The 27,664-nt window shown below is 40.9% G+C and overlaps 1 protein-coding gene across 2 annotated transcripts in view; it reads right to left on the bottom strand.

The window, feature by feature from the left end:
* Window positions 1-27,283, bottom strand: part of LOC111869051 (MOXD1 homolog 1) — a 74,080-nt gene extending 46,797 nt beyond the window's left edge. For both annotated transcript variants that reach the window (XM_023860253.2, XM_023860252.2), the window contains exon 1: window positions 25,623-27,283. In XM_023860253.2, coding sequence (XP_023716021.1) covers window positions 25,623-26,615 — 993 coding nt within the window. In that variant the 5' untranslated portion in view covers window positions 26,616-27,283. The remainder of the gene's footprint in view (window positions 1-25,622) is intronic.
* Between the last annotated feature and the right edge of the window lie 381 nt (window positions 27,284-27,664).

The following is a 27,664-nucleotide window of genomic DNA, read 5'->3' on the forward strand; positions in this document are numbered from 1 at the left end:
AAGGGACTTAGTCCCACCCCACTAGCAATAAAGAAAAACTGTTCACCAGGCACTGAACTTCCGCTGCCGAAAAAATCAGTGCCATTTTGCGTTGCTCTGCTTCGTACGGTGACTTATTTACATTTCACCCAATCCTCGATGGTGATCCATCATTGTTGGCCGCCCGAAATATTAAATATTAAAATTAGTAATAGAGAAATAATCTGTGAGGTTATGGGCTGGATTGAACTGGCTCGTGATAGGACCAAGGCGAGTGCTTTTGTGAACACGGCAAAGGACATTCGAATATCAGCATAGTGGCAGAATTGCTTCAGCATCTGTGAGACTATCAGCTTCTCGAGAAGGACTCTGTTATGTGGAATACGAGAAGTGAATGAACTAATTAGGTTAGTTACTCTTTCGCTTCGATAATTGCTGACCGATTACGTTTGTCGTATCCGCTGAATTGGATATTTTTAAAACGACAGTTGTTGAAAGGGGTTAACTTTGTGTAATGACTGAATGATTTTGGGCCTACCTTGACTAGCCAATAGTTAACAATGAGTTGGTTACGAAATTCACTATCATCGCGTCCGAAATTGATACCATCTTCAGAGAACGCCGCTAATTGATCTTCTTGTTATTCATTACAGTTCTTCACGTCTTAAAAATCTGTTTATCCAAGTTCCATTTTAATAGTATCGTTTCATCCACGACTAGGTCTCCCAAATACTCTAGTATGCAGAGGGTTTCTAACCAACATTTTATATGTATTATTATTTATATATATATTATATTATAGTATTATATTATGTATATATATTATTATGTATATTTCCCTATTCGTGCTACACGTCTATTAGTTACATCGTTACTAATTTATCATCGTGCGAGTAGGTTAAGGGCATACACTGTAAATCCGGATGACGCAATTTTCCCTACTTTTCTTTACAGACTTTTCCAATTTAATATCGGATTTTCTGTTGTATTGTGACGTATCTTTGGAAAATATAACCTTACATATCTTATTAAGGTATTCATTCTGAGATTCGAAAAATAGCAATATGGCGACTTAGCGAAATAAGCTATTTTGTTGTTGTTACACAAGGTATACATATTAGGTATAAAATCTTTGTGGTAATAGAACCATAACTGTTAGGAAAGCCGCTAACGCCAAATATTACAATGCTTATGTCTATACCTTTTCGGAACCAGCAGAGCAATATTTAACTAGCGAATGTTTTTAAGACTTGCATCTTCTTGCTATTGTTGCTTAATTTTTATTACTAAACTCTATAACAGTTCTGTATGATGGTGAAATTTGCTCCCTAACATTAAGGGGGGAACATAGACTGAGGGTTTTTGAGAACAGGGTGTTGAGGAGAATGTTTGAACCGAAGAGAGATGAAGTCACAGGAAGTTGGAGAAAACTGCATAATGAGGAGCTTCATAACTTGTACCCTTCTCGAAGTATAATTAGAATGATCAAGTCAAGGAGGATGAGGTGGGCAGGGCATGTAGCATGAATGGGGGAGACGAGGAATGCGTATAGGAAAGAGAGAACTGGGAAGGCCAAGGCGTGGGTGGGTAGACAATATTAAAATGGATTGAGTTGATCTGGTTCAGAATAAGGGCCAGTGGAGGGTTCTTGTGAACACGGTAATGACCCTTTAGTTTCCATAAAATGTTGGGAAATTCTTGAGTAGCTGCAGATTTGGCGACTCCTCAAGAACGGCTCAGCTCCATGAGTGTGAATATGAAACTCCATAACAAAGAAACAAAGCTAACGACTAAGTACTTAAGTGAATAGGCCTGAAATTAAGATGAGAGTAAATCCTGATTTATAGGTAGGGCTAACATGAAAATTCTGAATTTTGTTTTTGTAGAGAAAGCAAATTTTACCATCGAGCAGCTCAGGGTGTTAGTAACGCAACAAAACTTGAATTCAGAATGTGCCCAATTCGAATCTTGCTCGGGTTCTCAGGCATGTTGTCTAAGGATTCTTGTACATTTCCAAAATATTACCAGGAGAATATCAGGGTATGTGCAAGTAGGCCATAGACGCTTCCTCCCAAATCCTTACATACTTGCACAGAACGTCACGATCGGGCGAACAGCACTTCCGGCTCTGGAGTCCCCGTTTCAAATCTCGGTTCGGAGACCGGATCTCCTGACATATGTTTTATCTTTTCCCCCATTTGTTCTAAGAAAATTCCAGAACAGTGCCTCAAATTAGGTCACAATTATTTCATTTCACATCCTTTATTTCATTGTTCCTTAATCGTGTAATCTGTTGATAGCTTTCTTGAATGAGACTTACTTAAATACTTATTAAGAGCTAACATTCTCTTATCATATTCAATCCCAAATAACCACAATAGTTAAAACGGCTTCGTTAAATAATTCAAGAATAAAATTCTTTGGAACCCTTTAATATATACACCAACGGCCATAACTTTCAGTATTTGCTGTTTCATTCATAAGCTAGTACAATGAAAAACGTTGGATTATTTACTGCGAAGAGGGTAATTTTACTAACTTGTTTGACTGCAAAATATCCTATTTGTTTACCCCTGCACTTTTAAGCGTGCGTGTAAACACGTCTTTAAAATTGAACGGTAAAACTTGACTCGTTACGAACCGAACACCTGCCTATTACGTTGTGTGAAAATGCGAGCAGTTGGCAGCACTCTTTGCATTTCATGCGCGTTTTTTTTTTTGCTCAAGCTTGTGCCATGTTATGCCCAACATCATGTTTCAATTTCCTACACTAACTTTAGATAAGATGTATAAGGGATGGGCCTTCTCGGCCCTTGCACCGCGACCTACAGTGGTCTATTGTGCTTTACTCTAGCTAAGTTAATAATTTTTCTAGGCCTTCTGATTTGCTAGTCACTACTTCTACGACTTTTGCTGATAGTATCAGTTTTTGTGAAGGCGATATCAGTGTCACGATGAAACAAGAATGGAAAAGTTTAGAATGCTCTTTTTAGTCGTCTTCCCTAAGGGCCCCCATACACACACAATTTGGCTTCCAGTTCGGCCTGCACAGTTGAAGACTGAAAGGCAAAACTGACGTGTGTGGTGCGGCCGGCCGGCCAATCGTTTGGACTGTTGGCCTGTGGGAAACCCGTCAGTCCGTCAGTTCTGCCTGCAGAACCACAGCACGTGACGTGTGTGACTCAACATTATAGGCTGGAAGACCGTGATTGTGGCATGAAGCCTGCCGGTTCATCTGCGCGTGTATGGGACTGTAGGAAACCCGTCAGTCCGTCAGTTCTGCCTGCAGAACCACAGCACGTGACGTGTGTGACTCAACATTATAGGCTGGAAGACCGTGATTGTGGCATGAAGCCTGCCGCTTTATCTGCGCGTGTATGGGGAGGAAAGGGAGGGGGTAAACTGTCACAGTTTTGCCTGTAAGGTCGATCGGAAGGCCAAAATGTGTGTATATGGGGAGCCTAAAGTAGGCTTATGTGATATCCTTCCTGTCTCTCTCTGTTCATCCTCCTTATCATCGTTTGAATGCCTCAACCAATCTGTATGAAACTTGGTATGTATATCATGACACTTGAGCTCATCTCAACGGCGTACATCATGAAACCCTCATATCAGCCTGCAAGTCTGTATATACATATATATACATATATATATCGCTGGCAGGCAACGGCTCTGTAAACACGTTCCAACTGCAACGAATACATGCAACAATAGACGAACTGTTGTATGCGTCGTTCTCTATACGGTCTGTGTCCTATCAAAGAAAAATATGTGTATCCCTCTGTCATTGCAAGACAGTGGTTCGGTAAACACATTCCTGTGGTGACGAAGAATTTCTGCAGTTGTTTCCTTTGCAGTCCGTGTTGTATAAAAAAAAGCAAACGATTATTTGTTCCAAGAATTTCTTGCTTTATATGTGACATCTTTACTGCTGTTCCCTTCATGTTCTCAAACTAAAATTTTGTATGCATTTCTAATCTTTCACATACGTGCTGCCTTCGTGCCGATGTCTTGTTCCTAGCATTTCTAATATTTTGTGGAAAGCTCAACTTTTGAAATTCCTCAGTTAATTTGTCGGTGATTTATATTATTAATAAAGTCCAAACAGGTTCATTTGTATAAAATGACAGGAACTTAAGGACATTTAATGACACGTAAATTTTTAAACAGCTCACTTTTCAGAGAAGTCAGTATGTTTGAAATACCTACCTACAATAGGCCTAATTGTACACGAAAGTAGGAAGTCCGTCTCTATAATAAAGTGAAATTATACACGAATCAGTTCGGCTCAACAAGAAACGCAAGAACAAATTATTTGTGTTTAACTAATTACTTCTTTAAGTTGTCGGTACAGTTAAGGAACTGTTAGCTCGTATACGTGTATGTGAATTTGTTCATCTTATTACGGGACGGAGCCGGGATAGCGGCTAGCTACAGACTGGACGACCGAAGGGTCACAGTTCAAGTCCCAGTAAGGATATGATTTTAAGCGGCCTCCGTAGTCTAGGGGTAACGTTCCCATCTCATGACTCAAGGTACGCGGGTTCAAACCCGGCGGAGGTCGTGGAATTTTTAAGGGCGGAAAAATTCAGGGAACAAGTCCTCCGGGAGGGACTTTAAGCCGTGGGTCCCATGTCGTAGCTTTACGGCACGTAGATCATCCTCATGTCTTCAAAGGAGGTCACTGAGCAAAATAGGCAAAATGTTTCCCGCCCAAGTAGTTTCCGGTAGAGGCCCAGCCAGTCAAAGGGTACAGGGGATATTTCCATGAGAGTAAAGTGGCCGGGGCGTGAAGTTGACCACACACCTTCAGCTAGAGCCGAGGTTAAGAATACATGGATCTATACATACATTCACTCCCTCATACGTCTTCATAAGGCAGTGCTTCACTTTACCTAACCACGGGAAGTCTGAAAAAATCGGTTATACTGGCCCGCTTTGTTAACCTGTCGCAACAGTTGCTGACTTTCCACACCATCACACAGCCCTACCCCCCCCCACACACACACATTCACACGAAATTCTCAGTCGATCAAACTGGAAAACGTTATAATTACATACGAGAGATGTTGCATAGGATTATCGTTTCAAGAGACATTTCGAGTCTCATCATCATAAAATCTGCCCGCATACTTAATTACCCTTCTCTGTATACCGGGATGGCGGTTGGCATTTCTTGCCTGTTAATTCAGTATTCTGGAAGTGTAGTCACGAACTTATCTGGACAAGTGACAGATCAATGTGGGAATTTGCAGATATTTTCATATATTGAAAGTCTATTACTCTCTGCTTGGAGACGGATTGGAATACCCCTCTTGTAGCCCCGTGAGCCGTAGAAGGCGATGAAAAGTGAACTCGGTGACTTGAGGGTAAGACTAGATTAAATTAAAAAAAGGTAAAGAAAGTAAAGCTATCCCTGTAACAGGCCGTGAAGGCCCATAGGACTGTGAGACGTCGAGGTTTCCACATTTTCTCTAGACAGTCGGTACACAGATGATGGTGAGGTTATCAGTCTTACGTGCCGGCCGTCCTTTACCCCCCAGGAAGATTCCTGGTACTCATTTCTGTTTGAGGCTGAGTCACTCCCAGGGTCATAGTGCGGCTGGAAGGATTAGGTAAATTGAAAAAATCTAACGACATCATCAGGAATCGAACCCGCGACTTTCCGGCCTGTAGCTTAGTGCCTCAACCAACTACGCTACCCCTAGCCAGCTTGTCACTGCGGAACATAAATACAGAGACCTGGTCGTCCAGGTTGGGGGTTATGGCAAGGCTGAAGGTCTTGTACTGTGAAGGAAAAGTTTTGTTACAAAATCCAAAGACATAAAAACCGGATGGTCTAATCCAAGACAAATCTGGAAGAATCTTCTGGAGAAGAGTACGGCTCGAAAAGGGCTGTTTTGCCGGTGATTATGATAACCCCCCATTATATTATGTAGAATGCAACATGCAAAGTTCCCATGAATAAATGCAGGGATTTAAAATATAAATATCTGTTGAAAGCAATGACTTAAAAAAAGGAATTGTTATATAAATTTGTGTATTTCTTTTATTTCGAATGTATTATTTAAATATGACCTCCATATTGGGGCGTTTTTTCCTGATTGCAAGACAGCGGCGATGAAATTAAATCGAGCACTCGCTCTATCTAGTACAGAGCTTAAGAATTCATGGATGCTAACTTCCACGCCCCCATAAATTATCTGTTGCTTAAGCACAGGGTTAATATTACCTCTTCTTCTGTGTTCGTGGTGTTTCAGTTTCCGATAAGGCAAGAGAAGTAAGATGCAGAAAAAGTAGAGAAATATATTACAGAATTCCTTAACCAGTAAAATTTGAAGAGCGAGAGGGGGGGGAGGGAAGTAAAGCGAGAGAGAGAGAGACTACAGAACGTGTCCTGGCCAGTAGGAAATTTGAATAGGAAACGTGAGGAAATTCAATTTTCGGGGACCATCGAAACGATGAGTCTGCCTACATGAATATGTACACAGACTCGTTTTGACGCTGGAGATGGATGAAACTACTCTGAAATGTTGGTAGCAACCTACGTAAGACATCTAACCCACCCGCCTGGATCCTGAACAGTGAGGTGGTGCTTTTCTCAAAATTGTTATACACCCACAGAAAACATCCTAACCCAATCGCATGAACCCTAAAAAAAAAAATTTTCCGAAATGTTGGTACTCACTTGTAGAACACTTCTTTTTACTATTTATTACAGACCATGAAGAAGTGGGCAGCATGTTCCTTAAAAATTTTAGTATCCTAGCAGAAACCATAACCCAATTCTACTCAAACCCTGAAGATGGAAGCAGCATGTTCGTTTAAATCGTTTCACTAGACGTTTCCAGGTAACGAAGCTTAGCTATGGAGGTTTTTCAGTTTCCGTTGCCCGCTGGTTAACATTCACCTCAACCCAACTACTGAACTGAACTGAACTGAACTGAACTGAACTGAACTGAACTGAACTGAACTGAACTGAACTGAACTGAACTGAACTGAACTGAACTGAACTGAACTGAACTGAACTGAACTGAACTGAACTGAACTGAACTGAACTGAACTGAACTGAACTGAACTGAACTGAACTGAACTGAACTGAACTGAACTGAACTGAACTGAACTGAACTGAACTGAACTGAACTGAACTGAACTGAACTGAACTGAACTGAACTGAACTGAACTGAACTGAACTGAACTGAACTGAACTGAACTGAACTGAACTGAACTGAACTGAACTGAACTGAACTGAACTGAACTGAACTGAACTGAACTGAACTGAACTGAACTGAACTGAACTGAACTGAACTGAACTGAACTGAACTGAACTGAACTGAACTGAACTGAACTGAACTGAACTGAACTGAACTGAACTGAACTGAACTGAACTGAACTGAACTGAACTGAACTGAACTGAACTGAACTGAACTGAACTGAACTGAACTGAACTGAACTGAACTGAACTGAACTGAACTGAACTGAACTGAACTGAACTGAACTGAACTGAACTGAACTGAACTGAACTGAACTGAACTGAACTGAACTGAACTGAACTGAACTGAACTGAACTGAACTGAACTGAACTGAACTGAACTGAACTGAACTGAACTGAACTGAACTGAACTGAACTGAACTGAACTGAACTGAACTGAACTGAACTGAACTGAACTGAACTGAACTGAACTGAACTGAACTGAACTGAACTGAACTGAACTGAACTGAACTGAACTGAACTGAACTGAACTGAACTGAACTGAACTGAACTGAACTGAACTGAACTGAACTGAACTGAACTGAACTGAACTGAACTGAACTGAACTGAACTGAACTGAACTGAACTGAACTGAACTGCCAGTTTCGGAATTCGATTCTCTTATAACCTCTATGCACGGACCCCACCGAAAACACAGCCTGTATTATTCACAAAACCTGTTTACACTCCGTTGCTTAGCAATTGGCATGACGCGGACCACATAGAAAACACTTGCAATACCTTTTCTATTGTTGCGTGCGCGTATTTCGAGCGTTGCCTAAAATTGGGTCTACGTGCTACAATATTCTAATTCATCCATTCGGGTTTCGTGGATGTACCAGTTTCAGTGGAAAACATCTGCACATATTTGGTGTTCAGTAAGTTCAGTAGTTATTTAATGGGTTGCGTTATGGTTCGGTAGGGACCCCTCTTAATGTCATCAGTTAAGAGATTCGGAATGCTTGATTTTTTTTTTAATTTGATCAGCATTCCTGATTGGTTGTTCGCTATTGTCCTGGTTTAGTCCTGAAAACTCATCCGGCTTTCTTCATGCATTTTAAGAAGCAAGGCATGCCGTAACAGGCGTGTCCTTGAAATTAGCAAGTCCTTTGTTTTTTTTCACAGACGCCAAGTCTTCGGTGAGAGCTTAGTGATAAACGGTCCTGTGCAAGGTCGCCTTGACACAAACATTGTGTGCTCATCCCTCGGAGACTTATCATGGGAACTGCAATCTTTTCGCAGCTTCAGCCGCTTCTCCTCGCTAGATCTTTACCCTCCAGAAGTGATTGTTTGTAAGACCGTGGGATCCTTCCCCCCCGAGTTCTTCCGCGCCAGTGGATATACAAAAGAAAGGGAGAAATTTCTCATAGGCTGGAATGTTACGTTGCGGCCCTTTCATTACATATTTTTCCCCCATTCTTGTTTATATAAAAGGTTGCTTAGTAACTGAAAACAAGAGTGGCTGTTCTCAAAGAGGCGTTTATGTCATAAGTGGAAGAAATATATATNCCTCTAACAGAAATGAGTACCAGGAATATTCTTGGAGGTAAAGGGCGGCCGGCGCGTAGGGCTGACAACCTTGCCGCCATCTAGATAATGTTGGAGCCTCAACATCTCACAACCCTATGGCCCTCCACGGCCTGTTGCAGGGATGCCTTTGTTTTACTTTACTTTACTTATATAAGTATAGGGAGCACGCGGTAGCGTAGTTGGTTGAGGCAATATCCTACAAGCCGGAAAATCACGTGTTCAATTCCCAATGGGATCATTGGATTTTTCAGTTGACCTAATCCTTCCAGCCGCATTGTGCCCCTGGGGTCAATTCAGTCTCTAACAGAAAAGAGTACCAAGAATCTTCCTGGGGAGTAAAGGGCGGCCGACGCGTAAGCCTGACAACCTTACCACCATCTGTGAGCAGATTGTCTAGAAAATGTGGAAGCCTCGACGCCTCACAACCCTACGAGCCTCCACGGCATGTTACAGGGATAGCTTTACATTTCTGTATAAACTAAATAAGTAAAATTTATGCTAGATTTGGTGTGCTCAAGACGGTGACCAAGGAGAATAGTTCTTCTGAGACGTGACATCGTGCAATCTGGTAGAGGTTCACCGACGTTTTTGAGAAATGCATTACCTCCATGTTTAGGGTCGAAGAGTCATCTGGACAGGCACCAACATTTACTTGCACACTGTTTCTTGTTGCCATATTCTTCTACCTTAAACATGGAGGCAGATTGTTCCTCCGAAACATCGGTAATATTCTACCAGAGTACGCTGTATAAAAGCCGAGGGGATAGTACTTTCCAAATAATTTGTTCATTCTCTTTGTGAAATATATTTTAAGAAGGCGTTTCGTCTTCTAACCTTCATGGTATGCATCCTGTTGTGTGTTATTCAGGAATATACCATATAATTTGGGACAGTCACACAAGAAATAATCAAAAAGAAACAAAATAGACGCTGCTGTATCAATATATGTTTCTTTTGATTTATTGTGCGAATTTCCCAAATTATATCTGTCTTATAACCTTGTAACCTTACCGAAAAACCTAAGAATTCAAGTACAACAGCCGTAGCCTAATTTTAGTTACATGTGGACATGAAACTTTGTGCTGTCAGTCTGAAGCAGGAACAGAGTTTGAGGGTATTTGAATGCCAAATCTCTCTGTAAGTAAGAGAAATATAATAACACGGAAAGGTGATGTTGCAAAACATGGAGCAGTTCTCAGCCAGCATGACTAAGTACTTCTCCCACTACCGCAGAATCGTGGGTCGAATCCGGGTGGGTGAAATGAGTTCTATCTTCAGCACCACGTTCAGACCGGTTCCTGGGCCCACTCAGACTGCTGTACAGTAACCACTAGAGGCCTTTTATTCAGGGGTGTTGCGGCTTGGTCCTGAAATTAACCACTCACCTCCATCTAGTGACGAGGGTAGGAATCCTCTCCTACCTCTTCATGGCATGGTGGTTAATTAGGCACTTGGGCCGCTTTTACCTTTATTGTTGTTCTAATATTGTTAGGATAATTAAACGGAAAACGAGAAATGTTTATGAAATTTTGATCGGAATAGTAGAATTTAACTGACCGCAAATGAGTCCTAGATTTAGATGGAAAATGATATTAACATGGGGCAAGCGGTACCGTATTTGGTTGAGGCACTATGCTACAAGCCGGAAGGTCGCGGGTTTGATTCCCTATGAGATGGCTGAATAATTTCAATTTGCCTAATCCTTCCACCTGCACTATTGCCCTGGGGTTGACTCAGCCTCTAACAGAAATGAGTAGCAGGAAGGTTTCTGGCGGGTATAGGGCGGCCGGCGTGTAAGGCTGAAAACCTCACTGCCACATGTGAGCTGTTTGTCTAGAAGTTATGGGAGCCTCAACGTCGCAACCCTATTGGCCTTCACGACCTGTCACAGGGACAGATTTACCTTTTTTATAGTATCAAAATAATTTGAAACAGGAATTGATGATATAGACCAGACTATACTGTTTCACGTTACAGCCTGATAACGGTGACGATCATCCGGGTTCCTTAAAATAATGGAAAACCTTGGCCCGATGAATCAGATGTTCAAAATAATTTTGCAACATACAGTCAGTAACTTAATCAGTCGGTTACTTACTTACGTCATACACTGTGACTGTGATTAGATCATTCTCAGTATTACTTGGCAACACTGTAAATACATAAGCCTGCACTACAAGACATGCTATCTAATGGGACGATCATTATGAATGCTAACAATAGTTATGGGACCGTTCATAGCCCAAAATACCATCCCAGCATTTGTTATAAGGGGCTGAGAGAAATTTCACTAAACCTCAGTTACTATTGCAATGTCAGGATTCTGCCAAGGGACCTTAAGAATACGATTCGCGCTTTCCGCAGAGGGCTGAAAGTAATTCATTGTCTTGAGTACTAATTAGCCAGACCTGTCCATTCAAATTTGACTTTCAAGAACAAAAATCGTACTGGCCAAGAAAGCAGCAACAGAAGGACAGATTAGCAATGAAATATGAGAAACAGTTATAAAATGGCTGCGCCATAGCTCAAGCGGTCAGTCGCTGGCTTCCCACAGCGGCGACCCGGGTTCGATCCCGGGTCTGGTCAAGTGGGATTTGTGGTGGACAAAGTGGCGCTGGGGAAGGTTTTCTCCGAGTACTTCGGTTTCCCCTGCCAATCTTCATTCCACCAATTGCTCCACAATCACCCTCACCTATCATCTGGGGCTGGTACAATAGGCCAGAAGTGGCCGCAGTACAAGGGACTTAGTCCCACCCCACTGGCAATAAAAGAAAATACAGTTATAAAATAAATAGAACGCTAAAGAAAGCAAAGAACGGTATTATGAGCCATGTAATTACGTGTATTATTTTTATTATTTATTTAAACTACAAATGGGTTCTTGCCCGGTGACAGTGGTACTACAATAAGCCCACACAAATACATCACACAAAATAACACACCACACTCAAACAAAACACAGCACACAAAACTACACAAACAAAGGACACAATAGCACACAGTAAATGCAATGAAAATACAATTACAACTATAACAAATACAATTACAACTGCAATTATATAAATTAATAGTAATAAAAGAATAGGTATTCTATACAATAAGTAAACAAAACGCACGCAACATTTATCAATCGCACTGGACGGTGTTAATAATCTTTTATACAATTGCTAGTGTGACGGACCAGGATGAACCAAGTCAAATATAAGCACGCCGTTTCGGAGGAAATATTTGATGTTGAAGTAGGCGACACGTAGCTTTCTTTCCGAACTACGGCCTTAGAAGGTCTCACTCTTCGTAGTCGTAGTTGTCAGACACCGGAATCCAACTACTAAACTACACGTATATAATCTCTCTTACTCACTCATGGAGCTGAGTTCTTGAGAAGCCCCCATTTCTGCAGCTACTCAAGAAATTCCCTGCAATTTATGTAACCCGAAGTTTCACTACCGTGTTCACAAGAGCCGTCCACTGGTCTCTAACCTAAGCCACGTCGATCCAGTCCGTACCATCCCATCCTGTCTCTCTAACATTCATCTTAATATTGTCCACCCACCTACTTCTTGGCCTTTCTAGTGGTCTCTTTCCTTCTGGCTTTCCTACCAATATCCTAAATGCGTTCCACTTATCTCGCATTTGTGCTACATGCCCTGCCCACCTCATCCTCCTTAACTTGATCATTCTAATTATACTTGGACGACACTACAAATTATGAAGCTCCTCACTATGCAGTTTTCTCCAGCCTCCTGTCACTTCATCTCTCTTCGATCCACTATTTTCCTTAACACCCTGTTCTCAAACACCCTCAGTCTATGTTCCTCCCTTAATGTCAGAGACCAAGTTTCACACCCATACAGAACCACTGGAAAAATTGTAGTTTTGTATATTCTAATTCTCACGTTTTTGACAGCAGACGAGAAGACAAAAGGTTCTGGACTGAATGGTACCAAGCATTACCCGAGTTCAGTCGCCTCTTAATTTCCTCCTGAATCAGGTTTTGATTTGTTACTGTCATTCCCAAATATCTGAACTCTGCCACATTTTCAAAATAACTGTTTCCTGTTTTTATGTCATGATATTGTGGTGACGAGACAGCAACATATACTTGGTTTTCTCTGTGTGTAATTCTAGACCAATCTCCTTACTTACATCAATTAAAGTTTGTGTATTCTATCGTGAGTAAATGTCTGTAGTTCTCTTTGTCACCTCTCGTTAGAGTATGATCAAATCAAATTACCGCGTAAGACAGTTCTTTAATATTTAGAGTTGAGGCGAGAATAAGACAAGAACAGGATATTAATAAATCGAAATTCTCTTCTGGATTGAATCTTGCCTGAAGTCTCACCTCAGTGCCCTCCACAGGAGGCCAGCAACAAAAACTGGTTGTTACCTGCCTGCAAGTCAGTCTCTGTCTGCCAGGTCTTCTCCGACAGTCGACAAGCTGATCTGTTCGGCCGTTATGCATTATAAACCCTTCCCTCTAATCCGACCCGTCGATCACTGCCTGCTGGATCAAAGGAAGTGGTTGAATACGTAAAACCAGGAATTTCCGAACACACTACTCGCGGATAAATATTTACCCAGAACTATCGCGTGTGCAGACGTAGAGTTAATTTAAGTTAGTCATTAATTCATAATAGACAAAGCCCTGGGGTCTTGAAAGGCAGAATGAAAGCAGTATTGCTATTCTTAAAGCTTGGATTACTGGACGATTGTTTAGTAATATTTTCTGGTTTGTGCAGTGTATGCTGACTTTCAGATAAATTATGACTTCTTTAATTATTGAAGACTACATCATTGTTAAAGAAACATTGTAGTTTAATGACCAGGGCCCGGATTTTGATGACCTGAAAATATTTAAAAAATGACTTATAAAATGACCGGAAAAATCCTGAAAAACGACCTAAAGGAGAAAAGAAACAACACTTCGCTTCCATGTTATTCACATTTCAGAAAACATATGAAAAAATTCCCTAAAATTTCCAAAAATGACAAGAAATACCCTTAAAAGTCCAAAAATTTACAAAAAAATTACCCCCAAAATGAAAAAGTGACATTAAACCTAAAAATGTCAAAAATGACAAAAAAATTACATATAAAATTTACATTTCTGTAACCAGCAGCTCATATCCGAGATTTATATATTTTAGATCATCGCATAGGATACAAGGAAAAAAAGACGACATGTCATCAAAATCCGGGCCCTGCTAATGACCCTCTGGATACTGTGTGAGTGAGCCCACACACTACTCCTCACTCCTCATCTGTATACTCTGTTAAATATCATATATATTTATTTTAGAAATTTACGTGGTTTTCTCTCCGCGCTACCGGATTCAACATCCCATGCAGGTTTTTAGAGGCACAACAGCATTGACTGTGTATGTCTGTTCAGAAATGAGAAGGCATACTGCTTCATTAAACCCATTATAAATTTAATTAAAAGCAGATATCTCTCAGACTGTAAAGTGGTCTAATGTTTGGTAAAAAGTACAATAGAACAACAATAATAATTGAGTTAAATTCTTAATAAAAGAAGCTCTGTATGGGCCAATAAAAGTCACAAGCCAACAATGAAGCTAAAACAGACCATACAGGGTAAATGAAAAAAAAAAAAACAACTCAACTAACCATGTCAACTCCCAAACAAGTTAAAATCGCAAATACTCGTAGGTTAAGAGGTTTGGAAAACTGAAATGAAAATATGGATATTAATAGGGTTTGGGGAAACTATTTAGTAACATTTTCTGGTTTGTTCAGAACTCCTCTGCATTTTATAAAACGTAACTCAACGAAAGCACAATTTCTGAGATTCGCCACTTCGAGACGTGACAAGAGTACGCCCAGTCTCTTAGGTGAATTTCAGTGGCGGATGCTGGAATACGCCACAGGAGATTCTTCTCCAGGGGTGTCAAATTCTCATGCACCCGAATCTACAAGCACATTCTACGTGCTATATATAAGTACACGCGAATACGCAAGTTCCTCTAATAATATACACAGCAGGCTGCAAATAATAAATATAGTGCGTTCAGTCAAGGAGGAAACTTCGCAACACCGCTGATCGGGCCCAACATTCCTCACAGATTTCTGCTGTGAGTGCTGATAGCCGAATTAGTCATTAGCGCTGACTCATTCTGTTATCGGCAGTTGCAGCAGCAATCTGTGAGGAATGTTGTGCCCGTTCAGCGGTGTTGCGAAGTTTCCTCCTTGACTGATCGCTCTGTATAATACTATGTGCATGTTCTTAAAGGCACCAAATATATTACAATTAGGTAAAGAGAGAAGTAAATTTGTCCCTATTCTTAATTAATTAAGCTTCACGCCGGGAAGACTTATGGCGGAATATAGTTATAGCTCCACCATTCTTGACCCCAACACTAGATGGAGTTGTCAGCTTCACGCCCCGACCGGTTTACCCCCAAGGAAATCGTCCTCGGTACCCATTGAATAGGAGGCTCTGTGAATCCCAGAGCCTGTCTGGACACTATCAAGAAGAGAAAATTCTTGCACCTGCTGGGAATGGAACCCAGCCCTTAGCCCTTCGCTATACTGCACGAGCTATCCCGACTTCCCGTAACAAATAGGCCTCATTCAAATTTATTTGTCACTGTTCCTAGGACCTGGAGAAGTGGAGGAAAAGTTGCACTTGTTCTTAAACTTGGCACTAGATTGTCGTGAGTGATAGCTTCATAATTCTGCTGCTTAAATAGTCCTCAGCAACCAACTGCGGGAAGGTTTGTGGGTTGGGGGGGTGGGGGGGGCACTAAAGCTGGAATGGATGTAGTTTGGAAGAGAAAAAAATTAAGATGATAATGGCAAGCAATAACAACAGTACGTGTTATAAAGGATGAAAGGACGAATAATTAAGTCTTGATTAAGTTTTTTAAATAGAATAATATTGTTAAATTAAGTCATAAAGACGAATGGGGGAATGGAAATATAACTCCACGCATTTTTAACTCCGATAATAGATGGAGGTGGGTGGTTACCTTCAAGCATCGCTGCTATTTCCCTGGTTAAGAATCACCCGGACCTATATTCAGTCTGCAAGCTAAGGCGAAAGAAAATATCTTTCTCCTACTCGGAATCGAACCCATATCCCTCCGTCGTTCCGCTTGTGGCCTAGTTACTATATTGACTGAGCCCCTCTGGTTCTCAGATTGTTAAATTAGTATTTTAAATTACAAATTTGATGCAGTTGTTATTAGTGATGTAATTGAAATTTCCCAGTACACGATTACTTCTTTCGAACGAATTGGTTTCATTTGAAAAACAAAAATAGCTGTCATAACTGCCTAGCAAAAGAAGGAGATCGGAAATAACCGTTTAAAAATGCATGACCAAAGCGAAACGATTTCATACGTTTTGTCTCCGTAGAGCGAAGTACAATAAAAAAGAGTTTGGAGACGTGTAGAAAGTGAACTGTGCCACAAGCTCCTTACTCGAGGACGATCGCTTATATTCCATTTTATATTTTCAGTACATCAAACTTCGCATAATATATGGACTGGGGTAAACCGTACGTAAAAAAAAGTAAAAGTAAAAAGTAAAGGTATCCCTGTACCAGGCCGTGAAGGCTCGTAGGGTTGTGAGACGTTGAGGGTCCCACATTGTCTAGACAATCGGCTCAAAGATGGCGGTAAGGTTGTCAGCCTTACGCGCCGGCCGCGCTTTACTCCCCAGGAAAATTATTTAATTAATTCTGGGTACTCATTTCTGTTAGAGGCTGAGTGAAGCCCAAGGCCATAGTGCGACTGGAAGGATTAGGTCAAATAAAAAAATCCAATGACCGAATCGGGACTTGAACCCGCGACCTTCCGGCTTGTAGCATAGTGCCTCAACCACATTTTTCTATATTCTGTAAACATATCATCCAAGTTTTTTTTTTGCCATTTTTATTTCAACATACAGAACACTTAGGTATGTTTAATAAGTTTCTGCCATGCCAATTTTCGTTAGTTTTCTCTGAATGTTTTTTTTCTCATAAAATCCGTACACTTAGATAAACAGTAGATTTCACGTGGTGGCTGCACCGCCATTTTTAGTTTCGTACGTAGAGAGTACGATGAGTCTGAGTGCTGGACACATAAAATACTATTTGCAACATAACGAATGTTCTTATGATCTGTTTATAAATTACATGAACCACTACTCAAAATCTATAGGACTGTGGCAACCACTAGATCTTGTTTATGGATCTAGACGCCGGACACAGACAAAACGTCATGAAGTTAAATTTAAAATGGCGGAGATGCTCTTCCTGAGCGTACAAAGTACCGACTGATGATAATACACACGATGAAAATATCAGGAGTGACGGTAAAAATGGCCCTGTAACAGGCCCTGGAGGCCCGTAGGGTTGTGAGACGTCGAGGCTACCACATAGGCGGTCGGATAGGTGTCTTCTCTGCCTGTAAATTAGACAACCCCTTTTCAGATTTCCGGCCAGATCAGTTGAGAGCGCCTGCTATTATCTATTTCCGGTTAGGTGAAGAAGCAAATGAATCGTTGTATTTCTGGTGCCATAGCATTTCAGACTGGAGGAAACAGCTTGCTTCCTCTGATATCGCATGCTCAGTAACGAAAGTTATTCAGCTTCTTATCAGCATGGCCGGAAGGAAGATCATTATATCGATTTCTTTAGGAATTCTGCAATGCACTTGCGTGACTGTTTTGAAGTAACATCAGGACTTGCCTGATAATTGGGTTGAATCGTGTAGCCAAGATTTAGGAAAGATCAAGATCTTAACCAACTTTCCTCATTATATGTGTGTAATTCTATTCGTGTTTTCCAAAAATAGCTACTTCTCCTGTGGGTCAATCCATTCTCGTATTTTAGCTATTGCTACATTCCAAGCTTTCGGAAGATTTTTAGATGCTTCAGCTACCGTGACAAATAACGACATGTAAATTTACATAAACAAAACAAACTCCGTGGCCTGTAGTCCGCAAGCGAACTATACCGACCGAGCGACCGCCGCTTGTCGGCAAAGTTAGTGCCAACTTTTGCGGATAGAGGGTGTTACCTGGTCAGCGCAACGAATCCCCACTAGACCACAGAGGCGGTCCTGTAAATTTACATATGTTTCATAACGCGTGACAGAAGCAGGAGAGGTTTAAGAAACAGAGTGCTATAACACACAAAGGTAAAGCTGTTCCTGTGTTTAACTAATTCAACACTACGCCATGAACACAAATGCTGGAGTGGATGTATAGATCCACGCGTTCTTGATTTCGGCACTAGGGTGTGAGTGACTGGTCAGCTTCACGCACCGGCCGATTTACCCCGGGGGAAGAGCCCCCAGTACCCATTGGATAGGAAGCTGGCTGGATCCAAGAGCTGGTCTGGACGCTGTAGAGAAGAGAAAAATCTTGACCTTACTGGGACTCGAACACCGATCCAGCAATCGTCCAACCCGTAGCCAGTCGCTATACAGACTGCACTATCCCTGATCTTCAATAATATGATGTTGGTTTACTTATATTTCTAAATATTTTATTTTTTTCTAAATACATATTTTCGGAATATAAAATCTAGCAGAATGTTAATGGATTATTAAAACTCGCTGTAAAGAATATTATTTCGTAAATCTGTTCTCCATGTGTTAGAAAACAGACCCAGTTCAAACTCTTCACTGAACATACCAGCGTAACAGTAATGCAGTGTACTGGTATTCAAGACAGACCTAGCTTAAATCTCGACCAGACCGTCAACTTCTCTGATCTTTATTGTGGATCTTTCAGTCCCTGCAGGTTAATATCGGATTGACATTTACAGACCCCGTCTTCCAGATTTTGTACCTTTTCATCATTTATGGTCATCTCGTTCCATTTGATGATACATGAAGCATGCAATTAAAACTGCTTCGAAAATGACATTAACACATTCAGTTCTCAGTAACGGTCGAACATTTGATCCAGCTTTAATCCAATTCAGCACCTGATATGTCTGTTATTCATAATATCCTTGTACACTGGCTAAGGAGAGAAGACAGCTAAACACGTCAAATTAGGGGTATGAATTTGATATTGCGTTTACAGTCTTTAAATTTATTTTATAAATGAATTTATGAAGATCATGCAAATGTTATTGGAGTTATATTCGCAACAGAAGACAAATATAACGCGATTACTTATCATAACCTGTAAACATAAAAGAAATTATGTGAAGATGTAAATAAATAATGCTAATAATTAATATAATTATCATATTTTAAATAATTTATAAATAAGAAATTATAAATAAATAAACTTGTTTGTCCTCTAGTTGCTTTGTATGAATACAAGCCCAGATACTGACTAAGCTCGGAGTTAGCACCGGTCTGTGTGTACCCGTACATATTACATAAGCCGCCTGTTTTCGCAGCTGTTCCCCTTGTGGCAGTTGCTTGGTAGGAGCGGTGGGAAAATCGACTCTATTCTGTTCAGTACAGTCTTCAATACGTCTTGCATGTGTCTCATATATTTAGGGGATCCCCACCAAACCACGTGTATTTCGGTATGGTGGAAGCATTTGAATTAGCAACATAATTAAAGTAATAAACTATAAAAATTTAAATGTAAATTAATTTATTACATATTCAAGCCCCGGGTTAGATTCTTAGGATTATAAGATTTTTCTGCTCTGCATAGCGTTCACACCTGATCTGGGGCATAACCTGCCTCCTATCCAATGGGTACATGAGTTAAAGCGGCCGGGGAGGCTGACCACTCAGCTCCATCTAGTGCCGAGGTCAAGAATGGTGGAGCTATATCTCCACTTTCCCATGAGTCTTCATGGCACAATGCTTAGTTAATTAAACACAGGGGCAACTTTAGATATTCAAGAACAAGTTACTCATTGCCGATGTTACTGGGGCGCGAAACTACTGCCTACTTGTGCCAGGGTATCAGGTTCGAAACCCGATCCGGTTAAGGATATATTCCTTATTTTTCATTCCCTTCTTAGTAACTGTTTTTTTTTTCTGTGGCGACACAGCCCCAATTTGGGCCTAGGCCTACCTCCATGAAACTCTCCGTTTCACTTCGGTTTACTAGATCTTACACATTCGGTAGGACTCCTTGGGCGAGTGATCAGCTCGTCGCAAGGCCTCTACCTGTAGACAAACACAGAAAAACGCACACAAACATCCATGCCCTGAGTGGAAATCGAACCCACGATCCCGGCTTCCGAGCGAATGAAGACAGTGCATGCCTTAGACCGGCTTCTTAATAACTAAGCCTATGTTTTTGTCCCGTTTTCAGGTGCTTATGGGTATCATGAACTTACGGTGTATTTATATGTTTTTAATAATAATAATCGTGTTTTGAGTTGTGTCTTTATATGTATTTACAGTTATAATCACGTCTTTGGGTGTGCTTATGGCTATAATCACGATTATAAGGTGTATTGTTTGTTATCAAGTGCTTATGATTATCGTCATGTTTTAGTTGTCGTTATTGCTGTAATCACGGTGTGTGTGTGTGTGTGCCATTATGTATTATTGCGGCTGTAAGAGTGTGTTTAGCTGTGCTTGTAGGTATTATAGATTTTGTAGATACCTCCCGTATGTGTGTTTAGTGTTATTATCGTTAAATAAAATAGGCCACGGTTATTTCCTTACAAATGCTTCCATACATAGTACGCGTTATGATAATTTTAACATCTTATTCGTTAAATAACCTAACAATCATTGGAGATTCTGTGAAAGACGATTTTTTCATGATGGTGGGAGGCTCTGAAGATGGCGGCATCGAGTTCCTCCGAAACGTCGGTGCCTGTTCACTACACTACAGACGTCAAATCCGAGAATCCGGTTCATGTCCTATATAGAGATGTCGATTCCTAATTGTTCTTGTGGGCGGCTTGTGCGCTTGGCTGTGTTAATTGCAAGGCACGACAGATGTGTCTTTCTCGCGAGCCAGTCTGGCCTTGGAACGTGGCCTCGACTGCGGTCAGCTACGGGGTGGACAGATGATGATGATGGTCTGCGATGCAGCATCCCCCGCTTCAGTAGCGTTGCCATGGTAACAGACCTCAACAGTCAGCGGCGTGAATCTTCAGATCATGAACTAGTGAACCGTGTAGTCAGATCGGAGTATGGCTATTTTTTTAGTTACGTATTTCCTCCTGGCGGTAAGCTCTCGTCTATTTTATTTCTTGCTTAGATTACTCTTCGACTTAGGAGATGGGTTCAGTATGTTCCTCCGAAACGTCGACGTATTTCTATCGAACTACTCGGGCGTTACATCTTACAAGATAGTACAATTCAGTGTATATCATGTAGTTTCTAGATACATCTTCAGGAACTGCATATTGCACGTTTTTATGGTCATAACCACTTCTGTCACTTCTGTATCACGTGTCCGGGGTTTCGTGACTAATAATAACGGGTTGTGGATAGGATGATTCGATTTATTGTCACTGCTACTAAAATCTTTTTAATTCCAATCGCTCAATTCCTTACTGGACTACGAGTGTTTTCTCCTTTCCCGTGTCTGACTTGGTTCTGAGAGTGTTTCAGCTTCTATTTCCCGCCGGTTAACACTCCATAACTAAACACTGAAGTATTGAACTGCTTTCTCAATTCTCTTAATGACTGACTAATGAACTCTCGAATCAATTACGTGTCCCCTTCTTTTTTTTACTCGAGGCGAACCGAATAGAGATCACCACCCCGAACATTTCGTCTATTATTCGGTGTCTGTCCGTTGCTAAGAAACGTGGTCTCGTAACAACGCTTTGATTTCTACAAGCATATCAGTTGTAGCGGATACGCGCCTTAGCCAGCCGTTGCCCAGCAATGGACCATTCCGATTTCAGGCGTCATGTTACAATATTTTATGCATTTCCTGCTCTCCCTAAGCTCACTCCGTGCTCATACCATCCTTCTTGATTTTATCACCTCAAAAATCCATCCCCGAAATTCTTGATATTTCTATATCCACTTTTGTGGAAAGTGGAAAACAGGGATACAGTGTTTAGGACATGAATACTTGAACACAGAAGACAGAACAAAACGGACTTTTTTCCTGATTTATAATATTATTTTACTGAGTTTAATTATTGGTATATTGCTTTCATGGCCAAAGGAATTAAGTGTACTAATAATCTGAAAATTAACGAAATTTAGAGACAGAATCTTTAAGAACTGCGACGAATAATTGTTACCTCTCAGTTACGACATCTGGATATCTAACTTACGAATTTTTGCGGAGCTAAAAATCCCTTACTCTAAAAATAGTAGTATGTTGTGGTTTTATCACAATCGCTGGGACAGATATTAATAGTAACTGGTTAATCAAGTGACAGATCGAGTTATTTTCGGTGTTACGTAATTGTAATAAAACATTTTGATTAATAAACAGTTGGATCCTATGCTTTTATATTCGTGTCAAACAAATTCCTTAATTAGACGAGTCAGCCAATATGAAATAGATTTTTAAATCTAAACAAAATATCACCAACATTTTGTACGTAAATTATATGTGTAAATAAAATATTTAAAATCTTAAGCTAATTAGCGATGCCTTGTAATTCCAAGATGCTGCTAAATTATACAGTAATAGCACGGCAGCTCCAATCCTGAACAAGTCAACGCGACGTTGGATCACTTGGGAATAATGGGTTTTCGGGCTCATCCATCGTCCGGTATTCTAAAGAACACAGTGTTCCGTAAACTGCATCTGTTTCCGGTTATTGGGAATTTGGAATTTATCCATTGTCCGGTATTCTAAAGAACGAAATGTTCCGGAAACTGGATCTGTTTTCGATTACTGGGTTTTTGGGTTTCATCCATCGTCCGGTATTCTAAAGAACACACTGTTCCTTAAACTGGATCTGTTTCCTCTTGGGAATTTGTCCAACGTTCGGTATTCTAAAGAACACAACGTTCAGGAAACTGGGTGTTTTTTCCGATTATTAGGAATTTGTCCGTCGTCCAGTATTCTAGAGAATAAAACTTTTCGGACACTTGATATAAGTCCGGAAAGTTGTGTTCTTTACTTAGTTACTTACTCATGGAGCTGAGCCCTACTGAAGGATCCGCCAATTCTGCAGCTACTCAAGAATTTCCCAGTATTTTATGGAACCCGAAGGTTCATTACCATATTCACTAGAGCCCTCCACTGGTCCCTATCCTGAGCTAGATCAATCCAATCGATCCCATCCCATCCTATCTCTCTAAGATCCATTTCAATATTGTCCACCCACCTACGCCTTGGTCTCCCCAGTGGTCTAGTTGTCTTCTTTAGAATACCGAGTGATGGACAAAGTCCAAAAGTCCAGTAATACCGAATGTCGTGTACGTCATCGTCAAAATTCTTTAGAATCTAGAAAACGTACCCGTATTTTCACAGATATTGCAGTCGCTAAGAATAGGAAAATGACGAATATGACTTAACTAATTCTCTGTAATTATTATCATTAGTTGCATTCATTCACAACGCCACTTTGGCCCCTTCAGATAAACTGTCCCCTAATTTGCATTCTCTCAGGGGCTGCTACTGCACTGTGGGAAATACCACTTCGGAAGCTCAGTTACTTTTCACGTTCTGTGGTGGGCGTAAAAGTAAAAAGTAAAGTTAAGTTATCCCTGTAACAGGCCGTGAAGGCCCATAGGGTTGTGAGACGTTGAGGATCCCACATTATCTAGACAATCGGCTCAAAGATGGCGGTAAGGTTGTCAGCCTTACGCGCCGGCCGCGCTTTACTCCCCAGGAAAATTATTTATTTAATTCCTGGTACTCATTTCTGTTAGAGGCTGAGTGAACCCCAGGGCCATAGTGCGGCCGGAAGGATAATCCCATACAGTTCATGAAAATGCAGTTGTAAAGTTGAAAGTTTAACTCCATTTATCACGTGGGTGCTAAGACGCAGTTGCCAAGAAATGAGAGCTGTCTCAATAGACAGTCGTTAGTAAACTGTTACCAATAGTGTGAAGAAGAGAACTTCTTGAGAATCTAACAGTCGCTCAGCCAGTCGTGGAATTTTCAGCTTCTTACGGAAACCCAACTGTCTCTCTGATAGTTAAATCAGCAAATTAAAACCTCTATGACCAGAACCCAAAATTGGATGCATTCTTCATCCAACTCCAGCCACCTGCGCGTGGTCGTCATTTATTTTCTCCGTCTTTCAACTTACTTTTTAAAGGGGTTTCCCCACCATAATTATACATGTACTTCATGTTTCCCCATTCACTTTTTAAGTTAGCTATTTGACGACACTAGAGGTATTGGGACTATACTGTGTCGATAATAGGATGAGTAATGAATGTGGGAGAGTTGATGGAATATTAAATTGACAGCGGAAACGGTAGTATTCTGAGAAAAACTTAACACTATGCGACCTGTGTAAATCTCTAAATTGTAACGTAATATCTCAAACTGCTTAGATGGGACATTTTCTTGAATTCCGAGAAAAGTCAATAAGATAAAATTTACTGCTTCAAAGAATCTATTTCGGAAAAGTTTATTCAAGATTTTAAAGAACTTATCTTAGGAAATTACGTTATATACCCCGCAGATCTGTTCCAGGATTAAATTAGTCGCCACAGCAATGAAATATGTCCACTTTAGGTCACTTTACGTACTCCAGCGAAGAGGGCCAATTGCATTTCTACAACACAATGCCAGATGTCGCCCTCCCATCGGAGGCATGCCTGCTTCGCATTAAGAAGTTCCTGGGTTCAAATTTCGGCTGAGACATACTATTCTGACTGTGGGATCTCGTGGTTTTCTCAGTCTATCCAGGAAAATGCTGGATGCTATATGAAATTATACCACGTCCGCTTCATACCACTTCCTCTCAAATGTATCATTCATTAATCATTCTGTCATTCGATGGCGTTTAGTCTGTTACACTAAAAGAGTCTTTAAATTAGTAGATTAATAAATAAATATAATGTAACAAGGATATTTTGCGCTTTGACATTTGTGTCTGTTTTTGCCTAAAAGCAGATTTGAGATCTACCTAAATGTAACGTAAGACTTTACAGCTGAAATGGATCCAAGGGTTCGCGGTAGCTTAGTTGGTTGAGGCACTATGCTAAAAGTCGGAAGGTCACGAGTTCGGTTCCCGATGAGGTCATTGGATTTTTTCAATTGACCTAATCCTTCCAGTCGCAGTATAGCCCTGGGGTCGACTAAGTCTCTAACAGAAATGAGTACCAGGAATCATCCTGCGGGTAAAGGGCTTCCGGTCGGCACGTAAGGCTGACAACCTCACCGCCATCTGTGAACCGACTGTCTAGAGAAAATGTGGGAGCCTTGACATGTCACAACCCTATGGGCCTCCACGGCCTGTTTCAGGGATAGTTTTACTTTTTATGTACTGCCGGACAAAACAAGGCACGGGAGTTCATCAGAAGTTTAGTCTGCATAAACATTGGAAGAACGAAACATAAACAAATAATCATTATACATAACTAACTAACTAACTAACTAACTAACTAACTAACTAACTAACTAACTTGGTGCAGAGCCCTTCTTGAGAAGGCGCCATTCGCTCAACTACTCAAAAACGTCATATATTATGAAACCCGAAGGTTCATTACCATGCTCACAAGAGCGTTCTTCTGATCTCTATCCTGAGCCAGATGAATCCATCCCCTACCGCACCGTCTTATTACTNTGAACTGAACTGATGATATATATATATATATATATATATATATATCTTACTTGTGGCCTATTTCCTTCTAGCTTTCGCATAAACACCGTATATGCATTCATCTTCGTCCCCATGCTTTCTACATTCCCCGCCCATCTCAATCTCCTTGACTTCGTCATTCTAATTATATTTGACAAAGAGTACAAATTACGAATCATTAAACATACTATAATTATCACAGGCCTAATAGAATTCTCTCGATAGCGAACTTACCACGAGATACACTTCACCGGTGTTGTCGTCTACCCAGCCCAGGATGATGTCAGCTGCAGCCATTCCACCTCCTGGCGAGAACCCCACCCCCACGTAGCCTCTGGTAGCCGCCTCTACCAGGAACTCGATGTCATCTCCTCCGTCCTTCACACTCCAACTCAGATTCACAGAATCGTCCAGCTGCACAGTGTGTGTCCATGGTCCAGTGATCAAATCTCGGTTAGTTTCCTTCCCCGAGTCAGCAGTTTTATTTCCAGCTTCAATATTACGCCTCTGCCTAGACTCTGCCGCAATAAATTCCTCCGCCATCCCCTTGCCGTCATCTCTTACATAGCTTTTAGACCAGTGTCCTGGGTTCCGACCCATTACATCAGCGGTATTCCATTTTCTGTATTCCTGTGGTCTCTTGCCTGAAATTGCCACACCTTCCACAGTTCTTGTTTCTCTTAAACTTCTTCTAGCTCTAATTCCATGCTTCGAACGCAGACGATCCTTTGGATTTGTCAGGTCTTTCTGGCCCTTCTCAGTTCCATGAATATTCCTTCTGACACGGTCTGTCGCTCGTAATGCTCCCCATTTGTGACCTCCATCTCTTTCATGTGTGGTATTTTGTATCTGGTTCCTCCTACTTCCTCGGCGTGTCAGATCTTTCGAATTCTGCAACACAACTTTTCTTGATTCTCGATCTTGTACGCCTGCCTGATGACGTATATCCCACTTCCAACCTCTGGTTGCTTCCAAGTCAACACGTGCTCCTCTGTCCACGTGCATAACATATTGGTCCAAGAGATCCGGAGCCCTTTCTGTCTGATCGTCCGTCCGACCTCTGTCTACATGAAGCACGTATTGGTCCAGCAGTTCTAACACTTTCTCTTGTTTAACTTTATCACCATCTTGCATTAACTCATTATTAAATTTTGAGGATCCTTTTATTGTTGCTAACGGTACCGCTATCAGGACAAACAACAGGAGAGCTGGTGACCTCGATGGCATGGTCGCTGCTGCTAAAACTCTTAGAATTAGTTAACAAACAGTTTTTTATTTTAATAATCGTGACTAAATCATTTGTCAGATTTACACGTCGTCATGTATATTGAATGATTTTAGACAGATTTAATATTTATATTAATTCTGTTGTATAACAAGTGCCTTTTCGTCGAACAATTGTATCTCGTTCCAATTTTCTGAAGCACAGTCGAAGTGAATATTCATCCGTTGCCATAACAGTGGAGTCTGTGTTACTTTTAGGCGTTTTATATATTAGCTCTGAAATATTGTAATTAAATATTTTTACTCGTCAGTTGCGTCATAAATACAGTTAAAGTGCCTATATTAATATGTCTATAAAAACAAATTCCGTTTCACATTTCTTTTTCCTGAAAGACAATTCTTATTTGTATTACTGTCACTTTTGCAGTCTGCTGATAACTACACTAATTAGTCTACTGGGGACTCGTGTAACCAACACCGTCACAGATACAACATATTTTCATTATACGTGTTTGTTTTGTTGTAAATTCGGTTTATTTTAAATGTGCTGTCGTAGCTGTCGACATTCCTAGCACACAGCACCGCTAGAACATTTTATTTCGGCTCTGGTACGAAATTTCCAACACTCGACTGGCTTTCGTGTTCACCAAGCGCGTCTGTTTGCGGCAGCTTCGAGATACCGACTGGCGGGAAGGTTTCCTGCATGCCCAGGTTCTATGTAACTAACACAGCAAACCCGTCGCTGCCTTTAGGGCAGCATTGCTACCGGCGACACCACAAGAACACCTGGCAACATTGCTGTACAGGTAAAAAGGGAAACAAGTAACCCCCCCCCCAAACAACTTCTTACTTCCCTTGTCAGTAAAAAAGGAACTGCTTAGTAGACAAGGACGATATGTGTCCAGTAAGCCGGTGTTAGTAAAGGACAGAACTTACACTGCAAGACTTTTATAGCTGCAGGGTATGGGGAAATTGGAAAGAGATACTGGATAATATATAAATTGTTGTGCGAGTGAGATGGAACGGACAGTAATGGGGGAGGAAATAAAGAA

The sequence above is a fragment of the Cryptotermes secundus genome, unplaced genomic scaffold, assembly GCF_002891405.2.
Source record: "Cryptotermes secundus unplaced genomic scaffold, Csec_1.0 scaffold70, whole genome shotgun sequence".
Taxonomy (NCBI): Eukaryota; Metazoa; Arthropoda; class Insecta; order Blattodea; family Kalotermitidae; genus Cryptotermes; species Cryptotermes secundus.